This window comes from Heptranchias perlo, unplaced genomic scaffold (genome assembly GCF_035084215.1).
Source record: "Heptranchias perlo isolate sHepPer1 unplaced genomic scaffold, sHepPer1.hap1 HAP1_SCAFFOLD_217, whole genome shotgun sequence".
NCBI classification, from domain to species: domain Eukaryota; kingdom Metazoa; phylum Chordata; class Chondrichthyes; order Hexanchiformes; family Hexanchidae; genus Heptranchias; species Heptranchias perlo.
In genome coordinates this window covers 116,389-133,365 of record NW_027139231.1, presented here as the reverse complement: position 1 = coordinate 133,365, position 16,977 = coordinate 116,389, and the positions used below count along the sequence as shown (strand labels likewise).

Here is a 16,977-nt window from a genome sequence, read left to right as displayed (position 1 = left end):
ACTGAGCCTCGCGGGTCCCCACTGGAAACAGCCTTCCAGTCACAAAAACACCCATCGACCATTACCCTTTGCTTCCTGCCACTGAGTCAATTTTGGATCCAATTTGCCACATTCCCTTGGATCCCATGGGCTTTTACTTTTTCGACCAGTCTGCCATGTGGGATCTTGTCAAAAGCCTTGCTAAAGTCCATCTACACTACATCAAATGCACTATCTTCATCAACACTTCTTGTTACCTCTTCAAAAAATTCAATCCATACTGACTGTCCTTGATTACTCCGTGCCTTTCCAAGTGACGGTTTATCCTGTGCCACAGAATTGATTCCAATAATTTTCCCACTACCGAGGTTAGACTGACTGGCCTGTAATTACTCTGTCTACCCCTCGCTCTCTTTTTAAACAACGGTACAACGTTAGCAGTCCTCCAATCCTCTGGCACCACACTGTATCCAGGGAGGACTGGAAAATGATGGTCAAAGTCTCCGCTATTTCCTCCCTTGCTTCTTTTAACATCCTGGGATACATACAAGGAAATAATTTGCAGGGCTACGGGGATAGGGCGGGGGAGTGGCACTAGCTGGATTGCTCTTGCATAGAGCCGGCATGGACTCGATGGGCTGAATGGTCTCCTTCCGTGCTGTAACCTTTCTATGATTCAATAAATCTCACCTTAACCTTCTCTACTCTATGGAGAGCAACCCCAGCTTCCCAGTCTCTCCACAGAACTGAAGTCCCTCATCCCTGGAACCATTCTAGTAAATCTCCTCTGCACCCTCTCTAAGGCCTTCACATCCTTCCTAAAGTGCGGTGCCCAGAATTGAACACAATACTCCAGCTGAGGCCTAACCAGTGTTTTATAAAGGTTTAGCATAACTTCCTTGCTTTTGTACTCTATGCCTCTATTAATAAAGCCCAGGATCCCGTATGCTTTAACAGCCTTTTCAACTTGTCTGCCACCTTCAAAGATTTGTGTACGTACATCCCCAGATCTCTCTGCACCCCCTTTCAGAATTGTACCATTTCATTTAGATTGCCTCTCCTCATTCTTCCTATCAAAAAATATCACTACACACTTCTCTGTGTTAAATTTCATCTGCCATGTGTCTGCCCATTTCATCAGTCCGTGTCCTCCTGAAGTCTGTTACTATCCTCCACATTGTTTACTACATTTCCGAGTTTTGTATCATCTGCAAACTTTGAAATTATACCCTCTATACCCAAGTCCAGGTCATTAATATATATATATCAAAAAGAGCAGTGGTCCTAATACTGACCCCTGGGGAACAAAACTGTATACTTCCCTCCAGTCTGAAAAACAACCATTTACCACTACACTCTGTTTTCTGTCCCCTAGCTAATTTTGTATCCACGCTGCCACTGTCCCTTTAATCCTGTGGGCTTTAATTTTGCTAACACGTCTATTATGTGATACTTTATCAAATGCATTTTGAAAGTCCATATACACAACATCTACTGCACTACCCTCATCAGCCCTCTCCATTACTTCATCAAAGAACTCAATCAAGTTAGGCAAACACGATTTTCCTTTAACAAATCCATGCTGACTTTCATTTATTAGCCCAGACTTTTCCAAGTGCCAATTAATTTTGTCTCGGATTATTGTCTCTAAAAGTTTCCCCACCACTGACATTAGACTGACTGGCCTGTAATTGCTGGGTTTATCCCTCTCCCCTTTTTTGAACAGGGGTGTAATATTTGTAATCCTTCAGTCCTCCGGCACCGTCCCCATATCTAAGGAGGTTTGGAAGATTGTGGCCAGAGACTCCGCAATTTCCACCCTCACTTCCCTCAGTAACCGAAGATGCATCTCATCTGGACCAGGTGACTTTTCGACTTTGAGTACTGCCAATCTTTTAAATACCCCCTCTTTATCTATTTTTATCCTCTCCAATATCACTATTACCCCCTCCTTTACTGTTACAGTGGCAGCATCCTCTTCCCTAGTGAAGACCGATGTGAGGTATTCATTTAGTATCTCAGCCAACCCTCTGCCTCCACAAGAAGATTTTTTTGTCCCTATCGGTCCCACCCTTCCTTTGACAATCCTTTTATTACTTATATGTTTATAAAAGACTTTCCCTTTTGTGTTACTGGCTAATCTATTCTCATACTGTCTCTTTGCCCCTCTTATTCCCTTTTTTAGATCTCCTCTGTACTTTCTATATTCAGCCTGGTTCTCTACTTTATTATGAACTTTACATTTATCATAAGCCTCCTTTTTCTGTTTCATTTTAATCTCTATACCTTTAGTCATCCAGGGAGCTCTAGCTTTGCATGTACTTCCTTTCCCCCTCGTGGGACTGTATCTACTCTGTACCCGAACCATCTCCTCCTTGAAGGCCTCCCATTGTTCATTTACTGTTTTGCCCACCAATTCTTGATTCCAATCCACCTGGGCAAGATCACTTTCTAACGCCCGCCCCTGTCGCCCCGCGATACCCGCCCGCCCCTGTCGCCCCGCGATACCCGCCCGCCCCACGATACCCGCCCGCCCGTGTCGCCCCGCGATACCCGCCTGCCCCGCGATACCCGCCCGCCCGTGTCGCCCCGCGATACCCGCCCGCCCGTGTCGCCCCGCGATGCCCGCCCGTGTCGCCCCCGCGATACCCGCCCGCCCGTCGCCCCGCGATACCCGCCCGCCCCTGTCGCCCCGCGATACCCGCCCGCCCCTGTCGCCCCGCGATACCCGCCCGCCCCTGTCGCCCCGCGATACCCGCCTGCCACTCCCTACTTTCCCAGTGTCACTTACTGGATGGGCGTGACACACTCGGGCAACATCTTCACATGATGCTCCATACTCCATAGCGAGGGTTGCTTCATTGATCATTTCACCAGCGCCCTTGAAATAAAGAAAGCCACATGTATAACTACAGGATAAAATCAGCATCCACAGGATATATTCTTCGATACACAGCAGGTTTCGCTACTTACTGAGCCAAGAATGTGCGCTCCCAGCATTCTGTCTGTTTCTTTATGACTAAGGATCTTCACTAGACCGTCAGTATCATTGTTGGTCTTCGCTCTGCTGTTGGCAGCAAATGGAAATTTGCCGATCTTGTAGGGAATCCCCTATGAGGGGGAAGTGAATAAAGTGAACTACACAGTGCAACACACTTCGGATTAACCCTTCACATGTAAGGCAGACATATGATTGAAGGAACTGAACAATACAGCAGCCTGATAAATGTATCACAAGCATTTGTGCACTTGGCTCTGAATGTGGCAGCTCTTGGGTTACTCTGTACAGTAAGCAATCACTGATTGGTGGGCATCAGCTGGCTACAATCTGTTGGTATTGGCCAAGGCGACTAAGACCGAGAGGGGAGACCAGCTTCAGGGAGAGGCTCTCCCAGCTTCACAGGTAACTCCCAGCTGGGGAGATGTCTGGGGCCCTAACCTGCCCCCAGTACCAAGTGACCTACACCATGGGGAAAATAAATAGACAAAGTTCCCGAACCTGGGGCTAAACGACAGTCAGTTATAACCAGAGGGACCAAATTCAGCTTTTGACCTGAAACAGAAATGAAACCTCAAGCCAATAATATCTGGTTCTAAGTCACAGGCCTTGTTTATCTTTACTTTAAATGCCAAACACAAAACAACACATCTTAATTATTTAAACTTACATTTTCAATGTTCAATCACCAGTTTTATATAGCAGTGAAATAAAGACCCAAAATATTGGAAACATCCAGTCAGTCTCGGCAGAGACAAACGGACCCAGCGGTACGGACCCTTTCATCATTTAACGAAGAAAGGGGCAGAGGCTGACTGACCCACTGTTCGTTTCCGGCATTTCCATTACTGATTCCTCCATTTATTCCGATATCAGTGGAGTGGACACAAACCACATGCAGAGGCTTCCTGGTTCACACACAGGAGCTGTTTAAGGAGGAGTCTCTCCAAACCACACCCCACAGCCCTCCTGATCCACAGTCCCTGCACCCCACAGCCCTCCCGATCCACAGTCCCTGCACCCCACAGCCCTCCCGATCCACAGTCCCTGCACCCCACAGCCCTCCCGATCCACAGTCCCTGCACCCTACAGCCCTCCCGATGTGTAGGCTACATCCTTCCAGATCTGCAGTCCACCCTCCCTCCCCCTCCGTGCACGCCCCACCCCCTCCGTGCACGCCCCACCCCCTCCGTGCACGCCCCACCCCCTCCGTGCACGCCCCACCCCCTCCGTGCACGCCCCACCCCCTCCGTGGCCATTTCTCTCCTTGTATGAGGGCAGAGTCCCACAGGCACCAGTCATTGCTCAAGGGTGAGCCTTGATTTGCCAGCACTGGCTGGTGGTTCTTCCAAGGGGGATGGAGGAAAATCACAACTCAGCCCAGTGCTGTTCTCACCCAATGTCCTCACATGTAAACTTCCAGCTAGACAGCAGTCAAGCATGGAACCCGTGGTCAGTCCCCCCTCGACGATCCGGACCACCGTCAGTCCCCCCTCGACGATCCGGACCACCGTCAGTCCCCCCTCGACGATCCGGACCACCGTCAGTCCCCCCTCGACGATCCGGACCACCGTCAGTCCCCCCTCGACGATCCGGACCACCGTCAGTCGCCCCTCGACGATCCGGACCACCGTCAGTCGCCCCTCGACGATCCGGACCACCGTCAGTCCCCCCTCGACGATCCGGACCACCGTCAGTCCCCCCCTCGACGATCCGGACCACCGTCAGTCCCCCCTCGACGATCCGGACCACCGTCAGTCCCCCTCGACGATCCGGACCACCGTCAGTCCCCCCTCGACGATCCGGACCACCGTCAGTCCCCCCTCGACGATCCGGACCACCGTCAGTCCCCCCTCGACGATCCGGACCACCGTCAGTCCCCCCTCGACGATCCGGACCACCGTCAGTCCCCCCTCGACGATCCGGACCACCGTCAGTCCCCCTCGACGATCCGGACCACCGTCAGTCCCCCCTCGACGATCCGGACCACCGTCAGTCCCCCCTCGACGATCCGGACCACCGTCAGTCGCCCCTCGACGATCCGGACCACCGTCAGTCCCCCTCGACGATCCGGACCACCGTCAGTCGCCCCTCGACGATCCGGACCACCGTCAGTCGCCCCTCGACGATCCGGACCACCGTCAGTCGCCCCTCGACGATCCGGACCACCGTCAGTCGCCCCTCGACGATCCGGACCACCGTCAGTCGCCCCTCGACGATCCGGACCACCGTCAGTCGCCCCTCGACGATCCGGACCACCGTCAGTCCCCCCTCGATGATCCGGACCACCGTCAGTCCCCCCTCGATGATCCGGACCACCGTCAGTCGCCCCTCAGTCAGCCCCCCCTCGATGACCCAGACCGTGGTCTGCTCCCCCTCGCTGAGATTACCCAACTCGACAAACACCACGATCAAATCTTCCTTCATGATTCTGGTGGGTTCAGGATTTACTTGAATTTGCTTAAAAACTAATCAGCAACCACTTTAGTGTTTTTAGGGAAATGAATAAATGTACAGATTTAATACATCCATTTTTGGTGACAGGAGCTGAGCTGGGGTCGAATGCACTGATGCGAGCCAATAGTGCAAAGATTTAGAACTAGTGGGAATCTACCTCCTCTTTCAACTGCTCTTCAGATTTGCCAACCCAAGCAACCTCAGGGTGAGTGTATACAACAGATGGGACGCAGTTATAGTCGATGTGAACAGCTCCTCCAGCCATTCCTTCCACACAGATTATCCCCTCATCTTCAGCCTTGTGGGCCAGCATGGGGCCGGCGATAACATCCCCAATGGCAAAGATTCTGTGGAAAGGAAGAGACAACTTTCGATGTGATTGTCCAAGAGTGAGGTTTCATGTACTGAAGCACAATTCATATGCTACATATATACTATATTGTATATTAATATATGCTATTAAAAGTATCCGATAATATATTTTGTAAAACTTCTAACTATAATAAAGTTGTTATTTCAGGTACCCCTCTATTTTATAAATGTTCCGACCCCATTTAGATTTAAATTCCTTGTCGCCTCCCTCCGAGGGATCAGCCGTATCTTTGCTCTGTACAACAGTGGTCTAATACATCCTGGGAACGGAAAAACAGTTCCATCACCTTTCACAGTCTCTTCAGTCTATTAACATGGTGCATGGATATTTACTCTAAATTAGTACAAGCTTAGCAACATTGTAAACTGTACCAATCTCAGAGTGGGAATACTCGGGTGATGTTAACCATAGAGAAAGATCAGTTTAAAACTTTCATACAAGTGAACGTATGAAACACAAGTCTTTCAAAAAGAGCATATATTAAAATTAATTTGACTGTAAAGTTGGATGGTTTAATGGGAATTGTTAAGCACAGATCCCTTGTAATGCGCCCTTTAGAACTATTTGTCAATCATACTAAAAATCCATTCTATAAAACCCCTCAACAGATTTACGACAATAAGGCAGACACGTGCACTCATTCTCTTTATCATGACCTGTCCCCCAGAGACAGCCCAGCTAGGATCAGGGGCGGCAGTGAGGGAGAGAACGTAGGGAATGGACTGCTCTTCTATCAGCCAGTTCAAGAGCAGCTCACTCATCTGCAGGTGTGCATGTCCCAAAGAGAACAGAATAAAAGTAAGGCAAAAATAATTAATTTGGGGAAAATATTTAATCTCCACGCCCCCAATGCACAGAACTATTGCCCCCTTCTCCCTTGCTCTAATCTGCTCCCGCCAAACGTCTACTGGATCCTGAAGCCACAAGCCCCATTTCTCAGTTGTCTCACGCTTCCGACACTCTGTGAGCAGCGAATAAGGCCACAAGCAAAGATCAGATGGGCAAAGGACGAAGGGCCGACCACGTGACATAAGAAAAAACAGCCCTTGTTCTCTGGATAAATCAGAACCTTACTTTAATTATGAAAATGGTGTAGTGGCATGAATGTGAAGTTAATGCAGAGACTTCAATTCAAAAGCAGCTCGGTAACACACTCAGTGAACTGTGCACAGCTCGGTAACACACACACACTGAACTGTGCACAGCTCGGTAACACACACACACTGAACTGTGCACAGCTCGGTAACACACACACACTGAACTGTGCACAGCTCGGTAACACACTCTCACACACACTGAACTGTGCACAGCTCGGTAACACACTCTCACACACTGAACTGTGCACAACGATGATACAATTACTGGGATAAGTTTGCTGTAGTGCAGAGAATTCAGTAACACTTCCACAGCTATTCACAAGGACCACTTACGTTGGAATTTTTGTCTGGAACCGATTGTTGACTGGTATCCGACCTTTCTTATCCAGTTCAATTCCCATCTCCTGCAGTCCCAGATTGCCAGTGAAGGGACGGCGCCCGATACTCACCAGGAGCACGTCACAAGTGATCAGATCCGACTTCCCACCAGCCGCAGCCTCAATACTGGAGAAATAGATGAAACACTTCAAAGTGTGTCTGACGTGAGCTCAATGCACTTTTCTGCACATAGAAATATAAACAGGTTTTACAGTGACTCCTCCTTCCAACACATTCCAAATCAATCCAATCCAGACACATTCTCATTTCATACTCACGATACATCAATCTTTCCATCGGGCCTCTTAGTTGCCGCAGTAACTTTCGTGTTCAGTTTGAACTTCAGACCCTGTTTCTGAAGAATGCGCTGAAAATTCTTTGCGATCTCCATGTCAATCCCTATCCCTCCGACATGTCCCAGGAATTCAACAGCTGTCACCTCAGAACCAAGGCGCTGCCACACAGAACCCTGAAGACAGTGAAACATTACAGCTTCCACCAAACACCCACTACTGCCAGATACACACAGACTCGCATTCAATACTGTAACAGACACTGCAGCAAGAGCAAGGCTTCATTCCCCCTTTCCGGTGAAGGCGCCCTGCCAGTGATGGATGGTAGCTGACATTTTGTACACTGGTGGAATCTTATTGCGAGGGTGGGAGGCAGATGCTGCAGAATGTTTGACTCTTTTGTGGGGCTGCCTCACAGGACAGGGACACCATTCTGTCAGAACAGTCAGTGCAAACAAGAGGGGTCTAAAGAATCCTAGGCCCAAGTGTCTGGAAGCTGAGAGACCAGTCAAGTGTTGGGCCAACTTTAGGAGCAATGCTTGGGATCACTCCGAGATCCGGATATTTCTTCAAATGTTCCAGCACCTCAACACGGCCAACAGTTAAACCACACGGGTTAGAAGGCACCCTGTGAGTTCCAGTCTGCACTGAGTTAGCTGGTCTCAGCTAGGCAGCTGTGTGGGAGAAAGAACAACAGCCAGGTTCCTGCTCCTGATAGACATGCAGTCAGCCCTGCTGGAAAGGGCATCAGTGTGCTTGTTTATTGGGGACCAGACCAGGGCTGGCTCTGACAGTCTGCTGACACTCACTGTTTGGGCCAGAGGGCAATGTACCAGAGGGCTGCTAGCCCCATCGGACTGAAGCAGGCACAGGTCAGTGCCGGAACAGGTGGGGAGAATACAATCTTTACAAGTGTGTCTCGAGGTCTGTGGGCAGGTGGGAAATTTAAATACAGCAGATTTTCTCTTGCTCAAATGGTCGAGCTTTCAGAAAACAACTTTCAAACACAGTATGGAGTGTGTTTTTTTCAGAAGGTTTAACTAGTGTGTTGGAAAACTACTGCGAGTAAACCTGCCTATAAATTACTACAGCAGGTATACGGAGCTGGATCACAGAACAGCCATGATCTTATCAAATGGCGGAGCAGCACGAGGGGCTGAATGGCCTACTCCTGTTCCTAAGTTCCTAGGTCCAGGAATCATTTTGTTTGCAAACCTGAAATCTTTACAGGAGTACCTGCAGGGTAAGTGATGTCAGTCGCACATCCATCAGTTGGAATATTATTTATAAATTTGCGAGCATTAACCTGCATCACCAGGCTTGGCCTGTTAGACTCTTCATTCAACAGCTGATCTGAGCATTTGCCACTTTTTGACATGCACCGAGTTTCTGAACATGTTTTTGTTGAGGACACGTGATATTTTGCTCAGCAAAGGTGATTTGTGGTACAATTTGGAATGAGCAAGTGAAAAAACACAAAGCGATACACAGACAATCATTGAAGAGAATAAAGAGGAGCGAGAGAGAGAGAGAGCGGAGCACGGGAGCGGCGATTAAAGGAGGAGAGAGAGAGAGAGAGAGAGAGCGAGCGAGAGCGAGCACAGGATCGGCAATGAAAGAGAGAGAGAGGTGAAAAAACACCTAAAGTGACATCAGCACAAGGGAAGGAGCTGAGTGGTTTTTATTCTGGTGAGTGATTTTTTTTTTTAAGTCTTTAGTTTATTTTTGTTAAGTTTAGTTAATAATCTAATAAATCGAGGCATGGCAGGGCACCTCAGACCCGTCGAATACATGGCCTGTGCCATGTGGGAACTCCAGGACGCTCCCCGTGTCCTGGACAACCACAGGTGCAGGAAGTGTCGTCAGCTGGAGGAGCTCGAGCTCCGGGTCTCGGAGCTTGAGCAGTAGCTGGCGTCACTGCAGTACATCTGCGAGGCTGAGAGTTTCGTGGAAAGCATGTTTCAGGAGGTGGTCACCCCGCAGTTTAAGAGAGTGCAGGCAGAGAGGGACTAGGTGACCCCAGACAGACAAGTAGGACCAGGCAGGTAGTGCAGGAGTCCCCCGAGGGTATCTCACCCTCTAACTGGTAATTAGCTCTGAATATTGGTGAGGGAGAGGGTTCCTCTGGGGAGTGCAGCCACAGCCAAGACCACAGCACCATGGGTGGCTCAGCTGTACGTTGGTGGGGGGGGGGGGGGGGGGGGGAAAAGAGAGGAGAAAGGTGAAAGGTCAGGAGAGCGATTCTGATAGGGGATTCTATAGTTAGGGGATTAGACAGGCTTTTCTGCAGCCGCAGACGTGATTCCAGGATGGTATGTTGCCTCCCTGGTGCCAGGGTCAAGGATGTTACCAAACGACTGCAGAACATTCTGGAGGGGGGAGGGTGAACAGCCAGAGGTCATGGTCCATATCGGTACCAATTACATAGATAGAGGGATGAGATCCTGCAGGAAGATCTTAAGGAGTTAGGAAAGAGATTAATAAGCAGGACCTCTCCGGATTACTCCTGGTGCCACATGCTAGTGAGTATAGAAGTAGGAGGATAGAGCAGATGAATGCGTGGCTGGAGAGATGGTACAGGAGGGAGGGCTTTAGATTCCTGGGGCATTGGGACAGGTTCTGGGGGAGGTGGGACCTGTACAGGCCGGACGGGTTGCATCACAACGAAGCCTCGTGGGGAGGTTCGCTGGTGCTGTGTGGGGGGGGGTTAAACTAATTTAGCAGGGGATGGGCACCAGGATGTAGCTCTGGAAAGGAGAAACAAGGTGCACAAAGGATCAGGAGAGACAGACAGCACTAGAGTAAAAAATAGTACAGTATTAGGTGGGATCAGATTAAGAGAGTACAAGAAAGTCTAGGTTTGCGGTGCACGTGTGTAAACGCACAAAACGTGAACAAGGATAGTGAGCTGCAGGCGCAAAAAATTACATAGGAATATGATGTCATGGTGATAACGGAGACCTGGCTCAAAAAAGGGCAGGATTGGGTACTAAATATTCCTGGATACAAGGTGTTCAGGAAAGATAGGGAAGGAAAGAAAGGAGGGGGAGTGGCAGTATCGATTAAGGAAAATATTGCAGTGCCGGAGAGAGAGGATGTCCTGGAGGGGTCAAGGACAGAATCTATTTGGTTAGAGTTAAGAAACAATAGAGGTGCCATTACACCACTGGGTGTATTCTATAGGCCACTAACTAGTGGGAAGGATATCGAGGAGCAAATTTGCAGGGAAATTACAAAGAGGTGCAGAAGTCAGGGTAGTGATAACGGGGGATTTCAATTATCCTAACACAGACTGCAATAGTAATAATAAGGGGCACAGAGGGAGAGGAATTTTTGAACTGTGTTCAGGATAACTTTCTCGACCAGTACGTTTCCAGCCCAGTGATGAAGGAGACATTGCTGGACTCGGTTTTAGGGAATGAGGCGGGCCAAGTGGAGCAAGTGTCAGTGGGGGAACATTTAGGGAGCAGCGATCATAGTATCATAAGGTTTAGAATAGCTATGGAAAAGGACGCAGACCACTCTAAAGTAAAAACTCAATTGGAGGAGGACCAATTTCAATGGGATGAGAATGGATCTGGCCCGGGTAAATTGGAATCAAAAATTGGCAGGCAAAACTGTAATTGAACAGTGGGCGGCCTTTAAAGAGGAGATGGTTCAGGTACAGTCCAGGTACATTCCCATGAGGCAGAAAGGTAGAACAACTAAAGCCAGAGCTCCCTGGATGACAAAAGAGATAGTGAGTAAGATGAAGCAGAAAAAGGGGTGTATGACAGATGTCAAATTGATAACACAAGTGAGAACAAGGCTGAATATAGAAAGTTCAGTGAAAAAGGAAATAAGAGGGGCAAAGGGAGAGTATGAGAATAGACTGGCGGCCAACATAAAAGGGAATCCAAAAGTCTTCTATGGGCATGTAAACAGTAAACAGGTAGTAAGAGGAGGGGTTGGGCCGATTCGGGACCATAAAGGAGATCTACACATGGAGGCAGAGGGGACTGCCGAGGTACTAAATGATTACTTTGCATCTGTCTTCACCAAGGAAGAAGATGCTGCCAGAGTCTCAGTAAAGGAAGACATAGTTGAGATACTGGATGGGCTAAAAATTGATGAAGAAGAGGTACTTGAAAGGCTAGCTGTACTTAAAGTAGATAAGTCACCCGGTCCGGTTGGGATGCATCCTAGGTTGCTGAGGGAGGTAAGGATGGAAATTGCGGAGGTACTGGCCATAATCTTCCAAACATCCTTAGATACGGGGGTGGTGCCAGAGGACTGGAGAATTGCAAATGTTACACCCTTGTTCAAAAAAGGGTGTAAGGATAAACCCAGCAACTACAGGCCAGTCAGTTTAACCTCAGTGGTGGGGAATCTTTTACAAATGATAATCCGGGACAGAATTAACAGTCACTTGGACAAGTGTGGATTGATTGGGGAAAGTCAGCACGGTTTTGTTAAAGGCAAATCGTGTTTAACTAACCTGATTGAGTTTTTTGATGAGGTAACAGAGAGGATCGATGAGGGCAATGCAGTTGATGTGGTGAATATGGACTTTCAAAAGGCGTTTGCTGAAGTGCCGCATAATAGGCTTGTCATCAAGACTGAAGCCCGTGAAATAAAGGGGGCAGTGGCAGCATGGATACAGAATTGGCTAAGGGACAGGAAACAGAGAGAAGTGGTGAAGTTGTTTTTCGGACTGGAGGGAGGTGTACAGTGGTGTTCCCCAGGAGTCAGTGCTGGGACCACTGCTTTTCTTGATATATATTAATGACTTGGACTTGGGTGTACAGGGCACAATTTCAAAATTTGCAGATGACACAAAACTTGAAAGTGTAGTGAACAGTGAGGAGGATAGTAATAGACTTCAAGAGGAAATAGACAGGCTGGTGGAATGGGCGGACACATGGCAGATGAAATTTAACACAGAGAAATGTGAGGTGATACATTTCGGTAGGAAGAACAAGGAGAGGCAATATAAACTAGAGGGCACAACTCTAAAAGGGGTACAGGAACAGAGAGATCTGGGGGTATATGGACACAAATCGTTGAAGGTGGCAGGGCAGGTTGAGAAAGCGGTTAAAAAAGCATACGGGATTCCGGGCTTTATAAATTGAGGCATAGAGTACAAAAGCAAGGAAGTCATGATGAACCTTTACAAAATACTAGTTCGGCCACAACTGGAGTATTGTGTCCAGTTCTGGGCACCGGACTTTAGGAAAGATGTGAAGGCCTTAGAGAGGGTGCAAAAGAGATTTACTAAAATGATTCCAGGGATGAGGGACTTTAGTTACCTGGATAGACTGGAGAAGCTGGGGTTGTTCTCCGTGGAACAGAGAAGGTTGCGAGGAGATTTGATAGAGGTATTCAAAATCATGAAGGGTCTCGACAGAGTAGATAGAGAGAAACTGTTCCCATTGGTGGAAGGGTCAAGAACCAGAGGACGTAGATTTAAGGTGATTGGCAAAAGAACCAAAGGTGACACGAGGAAAAACTTATTTACACAGCGAGTGGTTAGGATCTGGAATGCACTGCCCGAGGGGGTGGTGGAGGCAGATTCAATCATGGCTTTCGAAAGGGAACTGGATAAGTACTTGAAAGAAAAAATTTGCAGGGCTACGGGGATGGGGCGGGGGAGTGGCTGGATTGCTCTCGCACAGAGCCGGTACGGACTTGATGGGCCAAATGGCCTCCTTCCGTGCTGTAACCTTTCGATGATTCTAAAAGCATTCAATTTACAAGTGAAAGTTTACATGTTGTCTCCTGGTGTTTAGGGGCACAGATTTTTTTTTTTTAAATTGATCTCCTGATACATTATTTTAAATCATTAAATAGGTTTTCATCAATTTACTGATTTACTTTCCGTATTATTCACACCTTTATTAAATGTGGGAGCTTGCCGACAAAACCCATGACACCAATGACTGTTTGCCTGGATATCTGTTTCAAAGATTCCAGACTGGGATTTTCAGAATACCAGTATCCATGAGACCAGGAGTGGTTTTGATTTGCAGATTAACATTGTCCCACAGGGGCTGGGAATCACACTATGCTGACATGAACCATTATTAAAGGGGGTTACTGACAGACAAGCAGCATTTTTAACATTAGTGTCTTGGTCAAAACACCGTTTTGCCACACTCTACTTCCATTAATAAATGGCATAGAGTACAAAAGCAAGGAAGTTATGCTAAACCTTTATAAATCACTGGTTAGGCCTCAGCTGGAGTATTGTGACCAATTCTGGACACCACACTTTAGGAAGGATGTCGAGGCCTTAGAGAGGGTGCAGAGAGATTTACTAGAATGATTCCAGGGATGAGGGACTTCAGTTATGTGGAGAGACTGGAGAAGCTGGGGTTGTTCTCCTTAGAGCAAAGGTGGTTAATGGGCAGTTTAATAGAGGTGTTCAAAATTATTAGGGGATTTGATAGAATAAATAGGGAGAAACTTTTTCCACTGGCAGGAGGCTCGGTAACCAGACGACACAGGTTTAAAGTAATTGGCAAAAGAACCAGAGGGGAGATTAGAAGAAATTTTTTTACGCAGCGAGTTATGATGATCTGGAATGTGTTGCCTGAAAGGACGGTGAAATCAGATTCAATAATAACTTTCAAAAGGGAATTGGATAAATAGTTGAAGGGGAAAAAATTGCAGAGCTATGGGAGTGGGAATAATTGGAAAGCTCAGGGCTAGGATTGGGACTAATTGGACAGCTCTTTCGAAGAGCCAGCATAGGCACGATAGGCCGAATGGCCTCCACCTGTGCTGTATGATTCTATGGTTAAACATTCTTAAACAGAGGGCCCTCATTTCTGCAGTTTCCATGTGCACTGACATCATTTAAAGAATACATTTCATCTATTCCGTTTTCAGTTTCTTACCAACTCCACACCAATAACACCAGCGCCAATAACCACCATCTTCTCAGGAACCTGCTTCAATGATAAGGCTCCCGTCGAAGACACAATAGTTTCTTCATCAATCTGTGGGTACGACATATTATATCGTTAATTTAGACTCTTAAGAAATTTACTTTCAGGTAAAGAACATGAACAGGCTCCACACATACAAGCACAAGTCTTCAAAGTGGACAGGATGGCTTAAACTTGGGGAATGGGCAGAGAAACGGGGTTAATGTAGATAGTGCCAACTCCAGCCAGTACCAGCACAATGGGCTGAATGGCCACCTTCTGGGCTTTTTATCAGATCAGCATGCTGCACTTAGTATCAACTGTCAAAACAAGAAAAACTTGTAAAAATACTCAATTGGAGGAGGGTCAATTTCAGTGGTTTGAGAACAGATCTGGCCCGGGTAAATTGGAATCAAAGATTGGCAGGCAAAACTGTAAGTGAACAGTGGGCGGCCTTTAAGGAGATGATTCGGGTACAGACAAGGTTCATTCCAATGGGGGAGAAAGGTAGGGCAACTAAAGCCAGAGCTCCCTGGATGACAAAGGAAACAGAGAGTAAGATGAAGCAGAAAAAAGGGGGTATATGACAGATGTCAGGTTGATAACACAATTGAGAACCAGGCTGAATATAGAAAGTTCAGAGGGGAAGTGAAAAAGAAAGTAAGAGGGGCAAAGACAGTATGAGAATAAAGTGGCGGCCAACATAAAAGGGAATCCAAAAGTCTTCTACAGACATGTTAACAGTAAACGGGTAGTAAGAGGAGGGGTGGGGCCGATTAGGGACCATAAAGGAGATCTACTCATGGAGGCAGAGGGGATGGCCGAGGTACTAAATGAGGACTTTGCATCTGTCTTTACCAAGGAAGATGATGCTGCCAGAGTCTCAGTAAAGGAAGATATAGTTAAGATACTGGATGGGCTAAAAATCGAGAAAGAGGAGGTACTAGAAAGGCTGGCTGTACTTAAAGTAGATAAGTCACCCAGTCTGGATGGGATGCATCCTAGGTTGCTGAGGGAAGTAAGGAGGGAAATTGCGGAGGTATTGGCCATAATCTTCCAAACATCCTTAGATATGGGGGTGGTGCCAGAGGACTGGAGAATTGCAAATGTTACACCCTTGTTCAAAAAAGGGTGTGAGGATAAACCCAGCAACTATAGGCCAGTCAGTTTAACCTCGGTGGTGGGGATACTTTTGGAAACGATAATCCGGGACAGAATTAAGTCACTTGGACAAGTGTGGATTGATTGGGGAAAGTCAGCACGGATTTGTTAAAGGCAAATCGTGTTTAACCAACTTAATGGAGTTTTTTGATGAGGTAACAGAGAGGGTTGATGAGGGTAATGCAGTTGATGTGGTATATATGGACTTCCAAAAAGCGTTTGATAAAGTGCCGCACGGTAGGCTTATCATCAAGATTGCGGCCCATGGAATAAACGGGGCAATAGCAACATGGATACAAAATTGGCTAAGTGACAGGAAACAGAGTAGTGGTGAGCAGTTGTTTTTCAGACTGGAGGGAGGTGTACAGTGGTGTGCCCCAGGGGTCGGTGACCACTGCTTTTTTTGATATATATTAATGACTTGGACTTGGGTGTACAGGGCACAATTTCAAAATTTGTGGATGACACAAAACTTGGAAGGGTAGTGAACAGTGAGGAGGATAGTGATAGACTTCAAGAGGATATAGACAGGCTGGTGACATGGGCGGACACGTGGCAGATGAAATTTAACACACAAAAATGCAAGGTGATGCATTGCGGTAGGAAAAATGAGGAGAGGCAATATAAACTAGAGGGCACAACTCTAAAAGGGGTACAGGAACAGAGAGATCTGGGGGTGTATGTGTATAAATTGTTGAGGGTGGCAGGGCAAGTTGAGAAAGTGGTTAAAAAAGCATACAGAATCCTGGGCTTTATAAACAGAGGCATAGAGTACAAAAGCAAGGAAGTCATGATGAAGCTTTATAAAACACTGGTTCGACCACAGCTGGAGTATTGTGTCCAATTCTGGGCACCGCACTTTAGGAAGGATGTGAAGGCCTTAGAGAGGGTGCAGAGGAGATTTACTAGAATGATTCCAGGGATGAGGGACTTCAGTTACGTGGATAGACTGGAGAAGCTGGGGTTGTTCTCCTTGGAACAGAGAAGGTTGAGAGGAGATTTGATCGAGGTGTTCAAAATCATGAAGGGTCCAGACAGAGTAGATAGAGAGAAACTGTTCCCATTGGTGGAAGGATCAAGAACCAGAGGACATAGATTTAAGGTGATTGGCAAAAGAACCAAAGGTGATATGAGGAAAAACTGTTTTTTTTTACACACAGTGAGTGTTTATGATCTGGAATACACTGCCCGAGGGGGTGGTGGAGGCAGATTCAATCATGGCCTTCAAAATGGAACTGGATAAGTACTTGAAACAAAAAAACGTGCAGGGCTATGGGAATAGGGTGGGGCAGTGGGACTAGCTGGATTGCTCTTGCATAGAGCCGGCGCGGAC

General features: G+C 47.4%; 1 protein-coding gene across 1 annotated transcript in view; it reads right to left on the bottom strand.

The window, feature by feature from the left end:
- Window positions 1-16,977, bottom strand: part of LOC137310105 (dihydrolipoyl dehydrogenase, mitochondrial) — a 32,208-nt gene that overhangs the window by 5,905 nt on the left and 9,326 nt on the right. Inside the window, exons 8-13 of the mRNA XM_067978064.1 lie at window positions 14,454-14,555; window positions 7,561-7,751; window positions 7,238-7,408; window positions 5,592-5,781; window positions 2,953-3,090; window positions 2,771-2,860 (exon numbers count right to left, since the gene is read on the bottom strand). Of these exons, the coding sequence (XP_067834165.1) occupies window positions 2,771-2,860; window positions 2,953-3,090; window positions 5,592-5,781; window positions 7,238-7,408; window positions 7,561-7,751; window positions 14,454-14,555 (882 nt within the window). The remainder of the gene's footprint in view (window positions 1-2,770; window positions 2,861-2,952; window positions 3,091-5,591; window positions 5,782-7,237; window positions 7,409-7,560; window positions 7,752-14,453; window positions 14,556-16,977) is intronic.